The sequence below is a fragment of the Aulonocara stuartgranti genome (genome assembly GCF_965226115.1).
Source record: "Aulonocara stuartgranti genome assembly, chromosome: 7".
Lineage (NCBI taxonomy): Eukaryota > Metazoa > Chordata > Actinopteri > Cichliformes > Cichlidae > Aulonocara > Aulonocara stuartgranti.
Genome location: NC_138945.1, coordinates 20204368 through 20220408, shown reverse-complemented (window position 1 = coordinate 20220408; position 16041 = coordinate 20204368). Strand labels below are relative to the sequence as shown.

The window sequence follows — 16041 nt, the reverse complement described above, 5'->3', positions numbered from 1 at the left end:
ACAAACACACACACACACACACACACACACACACACACACACACACACACACACACACACACACACACATTTACATGTGACCCAGGAAAACATTCCTAGACTCATGACCAGAACGTCTGGAGGAATGACCTCATTTTCACTCATTTTTTTTCCCTTTCTTCTCTTTTCGATACACGCGGATATTAATCATTCTTTACTAAAGTGAAGCTGAGCTCTTCTGTATTTTACTCTGGTCTGTCTAATATTTGGAAAAGTGGACCCACAGCTTCAGATATTTCACTGTTTTGTCATATTGGGGTTGCTGTGAAGATCGAAGTGGCAAAATCCCAGAGCGACTCCAGACTTCTGAGGAGCTTCTTCTCATCAAGCAAAGACAGCTTTCTGAGAGATGGAAATGAGAACAGTTTGGCCGACCCGCTGTCAAACTGATGCATCCAGTCTATTCCACTGCTTTTGTTTTGTTCTCTGTCATTTCTGCAAAGATTAGGGCTGGTTTTGGGAAAATGCTTGTGTGCACGCACTTGAAAATTTGCACCTCTGGTATGTTTTCTTATCACAAATTTATTAATAGGCCTTTTTTCTGGAAACTTAAAAGTTGCGTCATTTTTAAGAGGGGTGAGTAATCACATTCGCTTCTAATGAGAAATGTTTTGAAGCCTTTGCAGCAGTTTGTGGGAAAAGTCTCAATACACCTGTTGAAAATCTTAAGCTTCTAGTTTTTTAGTGTCTATTTCAGACCCTGGCTATTTGAAGCCGTTTCTTGCTGTGTTAAGGAGGATGCTGGTAGGCTGAATCTGTTTCCGGCGTCTGATTGTACCATGTTGTACCACGTGTGTGTATGTGTGTGAGTAGCCTCTCTCTGTATCTGGAGACTGGAAAAGTATGCAGATCCAAATCTCTCAGGAAGGCAGCTTTAATCCCCTCTTGTGTTGCATCCACATGAGACGGCTGGTTTTTTTTCTACAGCGTCTGCCTCGGACAAAAGGCGAGAGGTGCTCAGGAAGTTAGAGATTTGATCATCAGACTAAGTGTGTGTGTGTGTGTGTGCGTGCGTGTGTGTGCGTGTGCGTGCGTGCGTGCGTGTGTGTGTGTGTGTGTGTGTGTGTGCAAGAGAGAATATTTTACATTTTATTTGCTTGGATTGTCAGGAAAACCTTATCATAAATTCCTTTCAATTGAATTAACTGCTCTCTTTGATGTTACTTGAGCTGTAGATGGTATGCTAATGGCCTCTGCAATTCTTTGAGAAATGTCAGGGAGTTCAACATATTAAACAGCATTGATTTCTCTAGATAAAAATATATATATATATATATATATATATATATATATATATATATATATATATATATATATATATATATGAATAAATATCTTGTACACACTGTTAGGGCTGCTCGATTATGGCAAAAATGATAATCACGATTATTTTCACTGAAATTGAGATCACGATTATTTGACGATATTTATTTAACCCTTTAAGACCTACTATAGAACCAAGTCCACCAGAGCTTATATTATTTTTTTACATGCTGTAGTGCCATTTGTGGGAGCATTTCAAGTTGCTATACATCAATACAACTGTTATAGCCCATATTTTAATAATATGTATGCATTAAGTCCATAGTAATTACATAAATTGCAAAAAAGTGCAATAAACTACAAAAAAAATTGAAAATCGCTTTTGTTTTGTTTACATATATTTCTACTTGGAGAAATTTAAGAGGTTTATCCCTCAAAACTTTAAATACAATAAAGTTGCAAAAAATAGTTTACAACAACAGGAAATTTATTTTGAGTGTCTTCATAGTTTTATTTTGGAGATACAGCAATTTTTATATACTGCAGGAAAAACAAAAAACAATCCTATGATGCAAATTTGCAAAGAAAACAGCATGTGCATCATTTCACTGTGGGAAGTGTTACGAACAGCTGATAGGATCGGCAAAGCGTGTTTCTGGAATATTATGTTTTTGTTCCTGCAAGCGCTTTTTATGCAATTTTTGCAAAGCTATATGTGGAACGAAACCGTGACCGAGGACAAGCTGATGGCATAAGATGTAAGTACAACTCCTCCGGTTTCATATGCAAAACAAATTATTGCGCTAGCTTACACGGTTCAGGTTCTACAGGGATTTAAAAATAGTTACGCAAAACGGAGCTTACTGCTCTGACCGGCTTTAAAGGGTTAACAATGACTTTAAAAAAATAATATAAAATAGTGTGCAACACCACTGAAGTTTTTTTTTTTTTTAACTCTCTTTTCAACCAACGGCAGTCACTCTCCAAATAACTTCTGCTTAGCTTTCCGAGCTTCCCTCGGGTCCTCTTAATCAGCGGTCTCCAACCTTTTTTGCGCCACGGACCGGTTTATGCCCGACAATATTTTCACGGACCGGCCTTTAAGGTGTCGCGGATAAATGAGGGAGGGGCTAATAATCGGCTCAGTCATTTTTAATGATCGTTGAAAGCCCAGATCGTAATCGTGATTAAAATTCGATTAATTGAGCAGCCCTACACACTGTATTAAATTATAAGCTTGGCTGCATAACAAAATGTAAACAGCATAAATAGAGTATAAGTGTATACTTCTGCCTACTCCTTTTCAAACAAAAAAATGGAATGATATTTTGTAATGATTGTGAATGTACATGTTTGAAATAAAAAGGAACTGAACTGAAGAGTTGACATTTATCACCTTAGCAAACTTTTTGTGTGTGTCTGTTTCAGGGATCTTTGGTCAGAAGCTGGAAGAGACCGTGCGGTATGAACGCCGGTTTGGGAACAAGCTCGCCCCTATGCTGGTAGAGCAGTGCGTGGATTTCATTCGGCAGAGGGGTCTTCAGGAAGAGGGCCTTTTCAGGCTGCCAGGACAGGCCAACCTGGTCAAAGAGCTGCAGGATGCCTTTGACTGTGGAGAGAAGCCCTCTTTTGATTGGTAAGCAGAAATGTGCCCGTACAGGCTGGTTTAGATTTCCTCAGTGCGTTTTAATGTCGACTTGATACGTTCGGCTCGGGGAGTTGAAATGCAAAAAAAGTGGGCGGGTTAGTACAGGGTTCAGTTGTATCTGCTTAGAGAAACTTGAGTGATACAGCTGCTCGAAACCTGTATCAATTATGAAAGACATAATTATTTAATTTAGGAATATTTAATATGTATCTTAAGTCTAAGCAATGTGATAATTGAAGCTTGGCAAAAACATTATTGTTATGATTTATTAAACTGAGGATAAGTACCTGAATAAGTATCAAGCTGCTTGAACAGCGCTATCACAAAGACCGATGTGGTAAATCCATGATAGTTAAAATGTATGATAACTCCCCTCCATGCAGGGAGAGGTCATCCTCATATTTGCACACTATCTGTCCACTATCTGTTGCAGGCACCATATTCATACCTGACCTGGTGAGATGTCTCTTGCACACGATGATGTATCAGAACAAATTTCCTCAGCTCTTTTCATGTCTTATATTTAAAACACAGCCTCATTGTTCAACCATCTTTACTGTGGGAGTTCTGCAGGTCTCCCAAATTCTGTCATAATTCATATTAGCACTTGGCCTCCTTTGGCTGTCTTCTTCTGCATGGCTAATGTCCAATTTGTCAGTTTTATGGTTACCACTTGGAGGTCAGTCTCAGGTCATTCTGGTGGAATGTTAGCTTGTGAGATGAAGCTGTCATCGTTATCAAACATGGGTGTTTAACTTGCCAGTTTTCATTTTGTCCCTCTGAACACAACAGCTTGAATATCGCCTCATTACATTAGAGAAAACACAACTCTGTTGTTGGTTATTTGTGTGTTGCATTTTGCCACACATTATTCGGATTTCAAATAATCAAAACTGAACCGGTTTTGCATTTTTGAGCACAACCACACAGATAATAAACAAATGCAGGCAGTTACCTTATTATATAATAAGTTTTAAGGACCCATATGCCCCTTGACCTCCTTAACAGGTATTTTCTGTTGCTGAATTAGACCTCTGGACTGAGTGGGTGTGTGGAGAGCACAGAAAGCGGCACAGCTCAGTTCATTGACGTGTCTGCTCAGAGGAACATTTTTGTGCACAAATGAGTTTTTCTGTGTCCCATCAGACCAAAGTCATCATCTTGATTGGAGCTTACTGAATTCCACCAAATTTCTGCTAAATCTAAATCAAAGACAAATTATTCTGTCCAGTATGATGAAAACAAGAATGCAACAGTTTGCTCCTAACCATCATTACGGAGCAATAATAGACAAAAATAAGAGTCTGAGCAGTACAGTGGTGATGACATTAGCACTGCCGCCTCACAGAAAAAAAGATTTCGACTCAACCCTGCCTCTCACCCAGTGACAGCTGGTACAGGTGCCAACCTCCCATTATCCTGCATTGGATAAGCACTTAACAGGACATATAGGTGGATGGAAACTTTCATGATATGTTAGTTTGTGAGATAGCACCACTTTGTCAGGGAAAAAAGGGGTGTGCCCTGGACAAGATTGACAATCCAGCACAGTGTTAACACAGAGAGGCAGACAACCAGTCGCAATATTCATTCCCAGTTTACAATCACCAGTTAAAGGTTTGAGCCCCTTGAAAAATCCCAAGTAGGGCAGGAAAACTTAACATAGAAGTAGGGATGTCACAATATCAGAAATGTGTTTGCTAAAGAAGTGTTTGCAGAGTAGCCAAGTGACAGTACGAGGTATAATATGAGCTTATTTTAAAGCATTTCATGTTAACCGATGGAGTCATGAACGGATGGATGGAAGTTAGCCAATGCCGTCCATTTAGCGTATTGAAAATAGTTGATTGTACAACAGCAAAACTGTCTCCAACTTAATGGCAATCTGTATCTTAAACTTGTGTAAATGTAAACTGCCCCCATCTGGTTCCAGAGTAACAGCAGCCTCAGTACGTATGCTGCACAGGGTATCTAAAACAAAACAAGAACCGCCACTTTGTCCAAATTTTTGTATTTAAATGTAGATCGGTTCTACAGATCTCGGAAGGGCTCTAACCAGAAAAAAAAAAGTGCTGTAGACACCAGTTTCACAACACAAGGTACAAATATCCAAGATAATCAACTTATTTCCTATTTGTACAACTGAAAGTATGTGTGGACTTGAACTCAGATTTTGGGAAGTTAAAACAATGTTGCTAAATGGACAAATGCGTGCTCTAACATTTGAGGATATATAAAAACAACAGAAATATGGAAGTTGGAATTGCAGGTTGTGTTTGTTATTGTAAAATGTTAAATATCAGTCTAAAAGTAATTAATTACTTGAAAAGTAACTATTGCGTTACTTTTTTTTAAAAATGTAACCCTCTGGGGTCCAGGGTATAATTGGCCATTTTTCACTACTTTTGATTAAACCTTTACATTTCACCTTTAAAAACTATTTACTTTGCCTTGTTTGGTGTCATTCTTTTCAGCACAACCTCACGTGTCTGAATTTACACTTATGTTTTCATTTTGACATACTGCATTAACACAATTGATCATAAATCAGACAAAAAACATAAATTCCAAGTAGAAAAGTTTTTTTACTGTAACATCCACAAACATGTTTAATGAATCATATTTCATAATTTTAAATGCAACTATAAATTGTCAATTTAAAATCCTATGCACAGGTTTTGCAAACAAAGTTGTTTGCAGTCATTTACCTTTTACCCTTTTTTAAATAACCATTTCAAACTATTTACAGAACAATCAGCTGTTCTGCATCAATAAGATGCCGCACAAACTATTTGTGCCACTCCAAAAAAATAATTTCTGTCCATTATAAAGGAGAACATCACAGCCTGATACCTGCAGGTCTGACAGCAGCAGGTGTATCACTCCTCCTGTTTTTTACCTGGAGACAGCAGTCGCCTCATTGTTCTGACACACAACACAAAACTATCCACAACACTACACACTAACTACACAAGACAACACATTAACTACACACTCCAAACACGCTAAACGTCACAAATCTCTCACATCTCAAAACTCGCTCTCTCTCTCGCTCTCTCTCTCGCCATCACTCCTAAAACTTCCCCCTCTTTCTAAACAACCAAATGTCTTGGTGCCATATCATTATTGATTGGTCGACATGGTGCATTTTTCCACCAACACGAAAGGGGTGGGGGGGGTTTTGTCCTTTTTTTTTTTTTTTTTTTTTTGCTCATAAGCAGAGGGTGCTTGCTAGCGCTGTCCTTAGACAACGTGACGAAAGTATTCAGGAAAAAACACGCATATATTGTTTATCATGACTCTGGTTTTACGTGGCCTATTAACACAATTTAAAAACTGGTATATATCACCTTGTTGCTGCTTGTTGCTTGTTGTTGTTGTTGTTGTTGTCATGTGATTGGCTTACCACGACCACGGTACTTTACTCTTCCTCAGTCAAACAGCAGCACTCATGTGATTGTTTTACCCCCTTAGCAGCTTCAGGTGTTGTGCCAAAAAGTGTTCGTCTGCCAGAAAGCGATTGCCGTCCGCGGGAGTGCACAGTTGCTTAAAGCTGTAGCGACCAGATTACTTACAGCTGCTTCCGTGCAACTGATATAAACTGGACACAGGTTCAACCATCTGTTTTTTGAAAAATAGTAACGGACCACATTTTCTTGTTAGTAACGGTAACGGCGTTGTAACGATAGAAATAGTAATTAGTTAGATTACTCGTTACTGAAAAAAGTAACGCCGTAAGTAACGCCGTTAGTCCCATCACTGGTTTGCTCTGGTCTTTTTCAAAAGCACTTGAAGCCCGTCCATCCATTTTCTTAACTACTTATCCACTTGATAAGCCTTGTAAGGCAGCCAAGCTCTCATTTATATCCGTTATCTCCACAGGTAATATTTCAGACCAATAAAGATCAGTAAACTGTGAGAATCACCCTCTTCACGGTAAATTCAGCTCAGTGATGTCCAGGATTAATGGACTGGGAGAAAAAAAACCCTTATTTCGTGCTTTTCTTTCCTTTGGCAGGGATGTGGTAGCCAGCCACACAAACTTTCCGAGGCATCTCTTTGTTCAGTATTTTGCCAACAGTAAAAAGGAACAATCATACTTCCCAATTATACACCTGCTGTTATATTATGCTGTGTGTAGGTGGCTGTAGGAGACTAAGCACTGATTGTTTAATGCAGCAGCCTTCATCTAGAGCATACTTGAGTAATGAAACATACTGAGCCAAGCTATGGATCGCTTTTTTCACAGCATTGTGCCACTCCAACCAATAACATAAATAAAACCTTGATGAAACTGTCAGGATCGACTCTATAAATCAACATCTCACCACTTCCCGAAATTCAAATTCACACTGACGAGTGCGTCCATCACGTCCTCTGCACAGTAACACATTTCTGCCCTCCTGTTTGTGCTTTGCTGTGGTAGAAACTACAGCCTCCCGTGTACCTGCCTGTGTCTGATTTTGATGTCCCTCATCTTGCGAATTCCCTCATTAGTGACCTCCTGCCTTGCGACCTCCTGCCTGCCTCGCCAGCTGCTCCAGAGGCTGCAGTGGCCTCTTGGCAGACGTTTAGGCTGGTGCTGGCATATTAAATAAATCAGAAAGTGCCGATTGGAAACAGAGAAAATAAAAACTGGAAAATGATGGTACCACCTGCATTAGCAGTCAGTAGTTGGTCAGTAATGTCAGTTGTATGCATACACTACAGCTACACTATTACAGCTTGACATTTTTCTCCAACAGTGTGAAACCTAAAGTTGGAGTTGGCCTCATGGTGATTGCTGTTTGTCTCCATGCGGTTCAGGATAAATGATGGCCCTAACTTTTTACCGGTGTCTTGTCTCTCAACAGTAACACAGATGTGCACACAGTAGCTTCTCTGCTGAAACTGTATCTCAGAGAGCTGCCCGAGCCCGTCATCCCCTTCCAGAAGTACGATGAGTTCCTGTCCTGCGCCAAGCTCCTGGGCAAAGATGATGAAATGGTAAGAAACATGCGATGATTGCTTTCTTTGTAACCACATCTACTGGCAAATTAGCTTTCGCACACATACGGATTTTTTTTTTTTTTTAAAGTTTCAACCTTTATAACAATAAACGTTGGTACTGAAAAGCCCTCACAGAAGTCTTATTCTTTGGCTTTTAATCTGCTCTTTTGCCGCCCAGTCATCCACGCTCAGCCCTGTGTTTCACACACAATGACTTTGTTGAGTCCGTTTTGACTTTTAACATCTAAATAGGATTTCGCTCACACCATGAGGCACGGTCGGCAGCATGGCTGGGGTTAGCCTTTTGCTCCCTCAGTGTCTTTCCCCTCTTCAGCATTCCTGAACCTAAGTTTGTGGTTTTTGTGTGTGTGTGTGTGTATATGCTACAGATGGGTATGAGAAGACATATGGTAAAGTGTGGATGAGTTTCCTCACTTTTTAACCCTCCTGGGACTTTGAAGTTGAAAGGAGATGGATGGAAAAGAGTTCACTATTTTTTTTTTTTTTTTTATGTGAAAAGGCCTCAGAGCGTTTCCACATATCCTTTATTCTCAGTAACCTAACTGAGACTACTTCTGATTCAGTGGCACATCCATATAGATAGTTTATAAATGGGTATAATGATAAATCCTCTTATATCTGGTTTGCTTTTTCTAGTCACAGTTTTGTATCGAGAGCAAAAAGGATTTTCATTAAATATAAAGCTGGAATACTTGGGTTTTTCTAAGGGTGATACAAAATGTGTCAAGAAAATATTCCCTATGCCATTAAACTACCAGCAGCAACATGAACAGCTGATACAAGGCAGCATGGATCCATGCTTTCATCCTGCCAAATTCAGACCTTTTCATGTGAGAGTTGCTGCAGAAAACAAGATTCAGCAGACTAGGCAAGATTTTTCCAATATCTTATTGTCTAATTTTGGCGAGTTCATGCAAATTGTAGCCCCAGTTTCCTTTTCTCAGTTAAGGAGGGGCACACAGTGACTTCTGCTGCTGTTGCCCATCTGCTTCAGCGTTCACTGTACTGTGCATTCAGAGATGCTCGTCTGCATTCCTCGTTTGTAAAAAGTTGTCATTTGAGTTACCGTTGCTTTCCCGTCAGCTCAAAACAGTCTTGACAGTATCTAAACACCTGAATGCTTCGAGTTTCTTCCCACAGAATTGATTGTTCAGATGTTTGTTAAATAAGTGTACCTAATGAAGTGACCAGTGAGCATATATTTACATAAACCCCCCTCTTTTCCACTGATTCATTTCCCACTGGATCCTGGGTGTGATTGTTTCATTATACACACTGTGATCAATCACGGGCTTTACAGACAATCTGTTGCAAAAGTTTCTATGAATGATTATTTTGCTGAGTTACTGTTACTTTAAAACTGTTTATTATCTGCAGGGTATGAAGGAATTGAGAAGGCTCGTGGAAAGTCTACCTCCAGTGAACTACAACCTCCTAAAATACATCTGCAGGTACTGATAATTAACTTTGGATACAGTTTTACATTGTTGAACCATGAGAAGCTGATATTTTCCATTTCCCTAGGTTTCTTGATGAAGTCCAGTCATATTCAGGGGTGAATAAAATGAGTGTCCAAAACTTGGCCACAGTCTTTGGGCCAAATATCTTGAGGCCAAAAATTGAGGATCCAGTAGCAATTATGGAAGGTGAGTGTTGAAGAATGTCAGGTATACGTGTCTTACTTTCTTAATATTTAGTTTTAAATCTTAAATAAGATGAATGTTGGTTTTAAAAGAAAGATGATGATGATGTTCGGTTTCTTTTTAGGTACTGTTCTGGTCCAGCAGCTCATGGCTGTTTTGATTGGTCACCACGACGTGCTTTTCCCCCGAGATGAAGACAGCCCTACTGCCCTCGAGCTCGTCAACAACAATATTGAACAGCCACGGCGACAAACCACTACATCTACCTCAGCCATCACTACAGTGTCTCAGAATGCTGAGAACAACAACACACATGTTGTGCGGCAGTGTGTTTGGGAAGCCAACGAGTCTCCTTCACACCGTCAGCACGCAGACAACAGTGGCTCCCCACGATCGGCAAGTCCCCGCAATGGAGTCATGGGACGCTTCGACGTCACCCGCAGTCCACCGCTGACCGTTAAAAAGAATCCAGCTTTTAGTAAAGGCAGTGGCATTGTTACCAATGGGTCCTTCAGCTCCTCACCCTCTTCAGATCCCACTGTGGAAAAGAGCCAGAGTGGAGGTGGCAGCTTACCGGTGCGTCGCAGTGGCACACTCAAAGGCTCGGGGACAAAAATGGGCACCAGCGGCGTCACGAGTGGAAACAGCGCTACAGGGAATGGGACTGGAGTTGTACGCATGGGCATTCATGGGACTGACGCTGTCACAGGGAGTCCGAACAGCCGCAACAGCCTCTGGCAGCCGAATGGCTGTGTAATGTTACGGGAGAACAGCAAAGCTCGTGACTGCCACGGCGGAGATCAGACAACCAATCAGAATCGTCTGTCCACATACGATAACGTGCAGCTAAACCATCACAACCTGCAGCAGCAGAACCAGATCGCCAACACGTGTCTGAATACCAGCTGCGAGGACAAGCAGAGTGTGGACAGTGCCACCTGGTCCACTTCTTCCTGTGAAATCTCCCTCCCTGACAACTCCACTTCCTGTCGCTCCTCCACAACCACCTGCCCAGAGCAGGACTTCTATGGAGGGCACTACGAAGACTTGGATGGACCAGCACAAGACTGCGTGCATCCCCAGTCTGGCGAAGGAGGAGAGGGCAGAAATGGCGACAGAGAAGGAAGTGGAGAGGTTGGGAGGAGCAGTCGGGGCACGAGCAGCAGTGATAACAGCGACGGTTTTCCTGTTGGTAACGGACCCGGCAACCACAGCGCTCTGCACAGTCTAGTGGCCAGTCTTAAGCAGGAAATGCACAAGCAGAAGGCCGAGTATGAGGCCAGGATAAAAAGGTACGGCTCCATGTGTGAAGGGCTTGAATCAATACAAGCGCTTAATCTTTACTTTGGCCTTTTTTGCAAACTATCCATCTTTTTTCTCAGGTGATCAGGCATGTAAACCAGTGAGGTTTTCTTGTGTACCTTACTGTCATCTTCAAAGGTTTAGACCAGTAGAGATCAGTCACATCAAAAGAGAAAAAAGGAAATTTCAAATCTTAAAATGAGGTTAGGTGCAGGCTACCTCTCTTAATCTAGCACTTAAAAAAAACCAAGTCCCTATTTTGAATTTTTCCTTCCTGTGGATATGAAAAGCTGACACACGTTAGTCAGATGCTACAGCTCTTCAAAGCCTTACTTTGTTCTGTATTATGCCAGCAGTGAACAGGAAAAAAATGTGTCCCAACTATAAACCTGCTGTAAAATGTTGTTTTGCATGGGTGGCTCTAAGAGACCACTGTTTTCTTTTAGTGCAGCAGGCTTCATGCGTTAGTCAGGTTGACAGAAACATACCGGTACATGAGTGATAAAACACAACATCCTCCACCCAGCTCTGTGTCTTCTTTCCTTTTTTACTACGTCCACCATTCCCTCCATTTCACAAGAAGCCAGTGAATAAACTTTTCTAGAGCATCAGGATCCACTCTATAAATCAACATCTCACCACTTCATTAAAACGCAGAGTTCAAGTTCACTGGCAGTGACTGCACCCTCCTCTGTGTCTGCCCACATCTTTTCTTTTTTTATGCCCCTCACCTGATTCCATCATTATCTCATTAGCCCTTGTAACCTCCTGCCAGCTTCACCAGCTGCCCTTTGTTGGCTCATTACTATCCAAAGGTCACCGTGGCCTTTTGGCAGATCATCTAAGTTGATGGCTGCAGATGAAATAAAACTGAAACCACCAATCAAAATCTTATTAATGGGCATTCCCATTAATGAGCAGGAGTGTACACAAGTCTGAACAGCTGCCTTAGTCTTTGGCAACCACATGGCTTTGTCGTATAATGGGAAAGCAACAAAACGGGCAAACTCTCCAGTGAGGATCAAATAGCCAATCAGAAGCTGTCTTTTTCACTCTGTTCCTTTAGCTACAAGCTTGTAAAGTTGTCAAGCATGAGGCTCGGGTTCCAGTGGGGGACAAGTGACTCCAATTCAGCCCACTGCATGGCTTTGGAAAATGTCAAAGTGGGCATAAATTGTGTTTTGTTAAGTTTTACAGCTTTTGCTACATTCATCCTGTACCAAAGTAATAAAAGAAAAAAGTAGTAAGTAGTTTTATACAATTATTTCTTTCTACTTACGAGTCAAGCTGACAGATGTTTTTCATTTGCTGCTGCAAATGCAAAACAAAACTGAGACATATGGTTGAAACTACACCTCTTTTTTATGTAACAATGTAGCAGGCATTAAATGTGTAGTTGTTTTATACTGACAAAAAGAAGAGTTTCACTGGTGGCACTTCACATAGGCGAAAGTTTGATATCTCCAATCTAACCTGAACACTGAACAGGACGAAAAGGTACCTAGAAGTCACTCAAAATAGCCCTTTCCTGAATAATCCGTAACTTATTTAAGCTTTCAGACTGTTTGAACATCAAGTTTGAGAAAAATGCCCCCATACAGCCGTCAAGGAAGAGGAAATTTGCCAAAGAATTATTTTGGGGTTTTTTTCTTTGAGCTATAGTTCATCTTAAAGTTGGCTATATTAACATGGAAAACTATGGAGCTGTATCAGTTTGCCATTTGCCTTTTTTATTTTATTTTTGGGCCTCTAAGACTTCCACAGCCCCAGAGATTGTGGTTGCATGTAATTCATTAGGTCATTAAGAAAATTAAAAAGATCTGCAGCTGCCCTTGTGCTCTGAGATGAGCAAATCCTCTGTTCACTACGGCACTGCTAATCTTTTCCTAATCCCGTGTATGCCTCATTTGCAGTTTGGAGCAGCGTAATTTGGAGCTGGAGACTGAAATGGTGAACCTACACGAGGAGCTGGACCAGGAGAGGAAGAAGTACACCATGGCGGAGATCAAGCTGCGCAACGCTGAGCGCGCCAAGGATGACGCCGAGCGGCGAAACCAGATGCTACAGAAAGAGATGGAACAGTTTTTCTCCACATTTAGTGACCTCACCGCAACTGGCAACGCCGCAGCCACCGATCCCCGCCGACCAGAGCGAAACAACACCATCTGGATACAGTGAAGGAAGGCTGAAAAAAGATGGCAGCCAAGACAGGAACTGGGTTATTATAATGACGTGAACTTTAGAGAGACTCTAAACAAGATTTGGCTGCTGATCGAAGGAGGGAAAACACACTGCAAAGGGTAACGGCACGTTTTAATTTAAGAAATAGGAGATATAGGGCTGATGTAAGCCGCCTTTATAAATGTAAACATCACCTGGAGTGATGCCAGAGTGACATTATCTGTATATAGCCTTATTTAAACAGACGCTCATGGACACACTCCAGTCTCCCAGAAGTGGTTGGGGTTTGTTCAGTTGTCTGGCTGGGAAATGGAGCAAAGGGACAGTACACAACAGCCTATGAGGACATATGGTACTACCATTTTATGTTAGCTCCGAGATAGAAGGGAAGACAAAATGTTAAAAAAAATTTTAAAAAAAGAACAATACCAACACCAACCTTGGACCTGAAAATGCAGAAAAGACCACACCGAACTCCTCCTTTTTATTCATTTTTACCATCTAACCAAAACACACCTTAGTGTTCAATATATTTCTGCATCTGCTCATGTCAAAGATGTCATATGTTGTAAAGAGAAGTAAAACTGACACTTCATTGTTTTTGTGATATTTAAGCAAAGCTATAAACGTGTGCTATTTTCTATCAGTTTTTTTTTTTCTTTTTCTTTTGCACTTAAATGTTTGTTTAGTCTCTGCAAGTTGGTACTGGATGTTCTGTCGGTCTATGTGTCGATGCGTGTGCCTGTGCTTCTGTGCTGTTATATTTACCCATGACCAAAAGAAAAAGAGCCTGTACTGTAAATATTGTATAGATAAATGCAGACGTGACTAGATTAGATAGTTTGCATTGTGGTTTACTGATATTCAGATGGATATGGCATGAATTGAGTTGATACTGAAGAATGATTTGTAGTTTGTTAGAGTACAGTTCAAGGTGTTGCACAGTGGGTTATTGGCATAAATCTTTTAAGTCTTGAATTCAGAATTTCAGATAAGAAACTGTATGGCATGCCGCTTTTAAAGATACAATTTACTGATTTTTCGAGGCCAGCACACGTTTGTGGGTCATAACTGTGAAATAGTTGGGATTTTAAAGCCTCTAATTTGATGACATTATCAGCCTGGCAGCAAAATTCAGTAATAAGTGGTATGTGCATGATGGTTGCATGAGTCTACGAGGGTCGGCATACACTAACTGAATATTTGTAAAGTGACTGTATATGGATGAAGTGTATTTATGTAGCCCGAAACCAAATGTCTGCACATGATGTGGATTTGCGAATGATTACAAAACGGGACACCTCTGATAGATCAGACCAGGAATGGACCTGCGTCAGAGAGGAGTTGGTGCGTACACGTGTGCGCGGACCTGGTGCTCGGCTTCTTTTTAAACCTGCTGCTGGTCATTGCAGGACATCTGGAATGTGCATATGGAGTCAAAAAGAAGAAGAAAAAAGTGCCTGAACAAGTGAAGGAGGGAGAGGGGAGCCTGCGCTTCTCATTTCACAGCCTTCACCGGGAAATAATGGGCTTAAGCCAAGCTGACAGTGTCACCTCGTTCTGTGAATTCCACACAAAAGGGCGGATTATGGATGGAGGGCCAGACGGAGTGGACGGGGATAGTGGAATGTTTTCATGACAATACTTGATACACAAAGGAACTTTAAAAATGACTTAATATGAATAAAGATGGATTTTAATGCAAGTCTCTGTTGTCATTTTTCCTTTTCAAATGTCCAACTAATGTTTGAAGACGAGGCAGAACATCTGATTGGCCTCACGTTAACACAATTAGTGGGCGGACAGTCAGGGCTGTTTTTATTTGTTGTTATTTTTGTTTAGAGGGAAAAACATTTTTGAGTCATTTAACTTGGAGAAAAGTGGAAAATATTCACTTTTAAAAAACTAGAATTGTAAAGATTTATAAGACTTATTACTAAAATAAAAAAAACCACATCCTCGAGGCCTCCTGTGCTGCTAATTTCAAGTGTCTGATCTCTTCTGCTGCTAACAAAGTACATGAGAAATCAGTATTAGTATTAGCTGATGCAAAAAATTAAATTGCCAAAAGTAGTCATGCCCAGCGATGCTGCCTACTGTCTTACCACAAAAGGCACGGCTAGGTTAGAAATTATATCTGCACTCACTACACACCTTTTACTTTTTTTGATTTCAGAACTGCTTTAATTCTTTGTGGCATCGAATAATTTCTAGAAACATTTCTGAGATTTTGGTCCATGTTGACATGATAACATCACACAGTTGTTGCATATTTGTTGGCTCCTCGTTCTGATTGAGATCTGGCCATTTGTACAGTGCACTCTTTTTCAAGAAACACGCACTTTGGTCCAAGGAATGGACAGGGTCAGCAACAATAGTCAGGTGGTGTTTAAACAACGCTCAGGTCCTTTACACCACCAGCAGCAGCCTGAACCGTCAACACAAGGCAGGATGCATCTATGCTTTCATGCTGCTTATCCTAAATTGTGACCCTATAATCTGCATATGGCAGCAAAAAGCAAGATTCATTAGAGGAGGCAACATTTTCCAGTGTCCCCTTGTTCAATTTTGGCCTCTGTTTCCCGTTTAAGGTTTAAAGGTGTGTCAACAGGTGTAGCTCATCTGCTTCAAGGTTTAATATGTTGTGCATTCAGAGATGTTCTTCTGCATCCCTTAGTTGTAATGAATGTTTTTCTTTAGTTGCGCTTGCCTGCATGTTAAGGAGTCTGACTATATTCCTCTGACCTCTGGTATCAAAAAGGCATTTTTGCTCAGGGAACTGCCACTCGCTCGATATTTTCTCTTTTTTGCACCATTCTCTGTAAACTCTAAAAATGGTTTTGCAACGTGGTTTGGCACCAACAACAAAGCCACATTTTCAATCACTTTAAATGAACCTTCACCCCCATTCTGATGCATAGTTTAAATTTAAGGTAGTAATGTAAAACATATCTA

The 16041-nt window shown here is 40.8% G+C and overlaps 1 protein-coding gene across 10 annotated transcripts in view; it reads left to right on the top strand.

The window, feature by feature from the left end:
* The window catches only part of arhgap24 (Rho GTPase activating protein 24), an 84093-nt gene extending 69302 nt beyond the window's left edge, over positions 1-14791 (top strand). For all 10 annotated transcript variants that reach the window (XM_082541537.1, XM_082541540.1, XM_082541538.1 and 7 more), the window contains 6 exons: positions 2731-2938; positions 7804-7936; positions 9338-9411; positions 9485-9606; positions 9728-10895; positions 12819-14791. In XM_082541537.1, the coding sequence (XP_082397663.1) occupies positions 2731-2938; positions 7804-7936; positions 9338-9411; positions 9485-9606; positions 9728-10895; positions 12819-13083 (1970 nt within the window). In that variant the 3' untranslated portion in view covers positions 13084-14791. The remainder of the gene's footprint in view (positions 1-2730; positions 2939-7803; positions 7937-9337; positions 9412-9484; positions 9607-9727; positions 10896-12818) is intronic.
* Positions 14792-16041: the final 1250 nt, after the last annotated feature.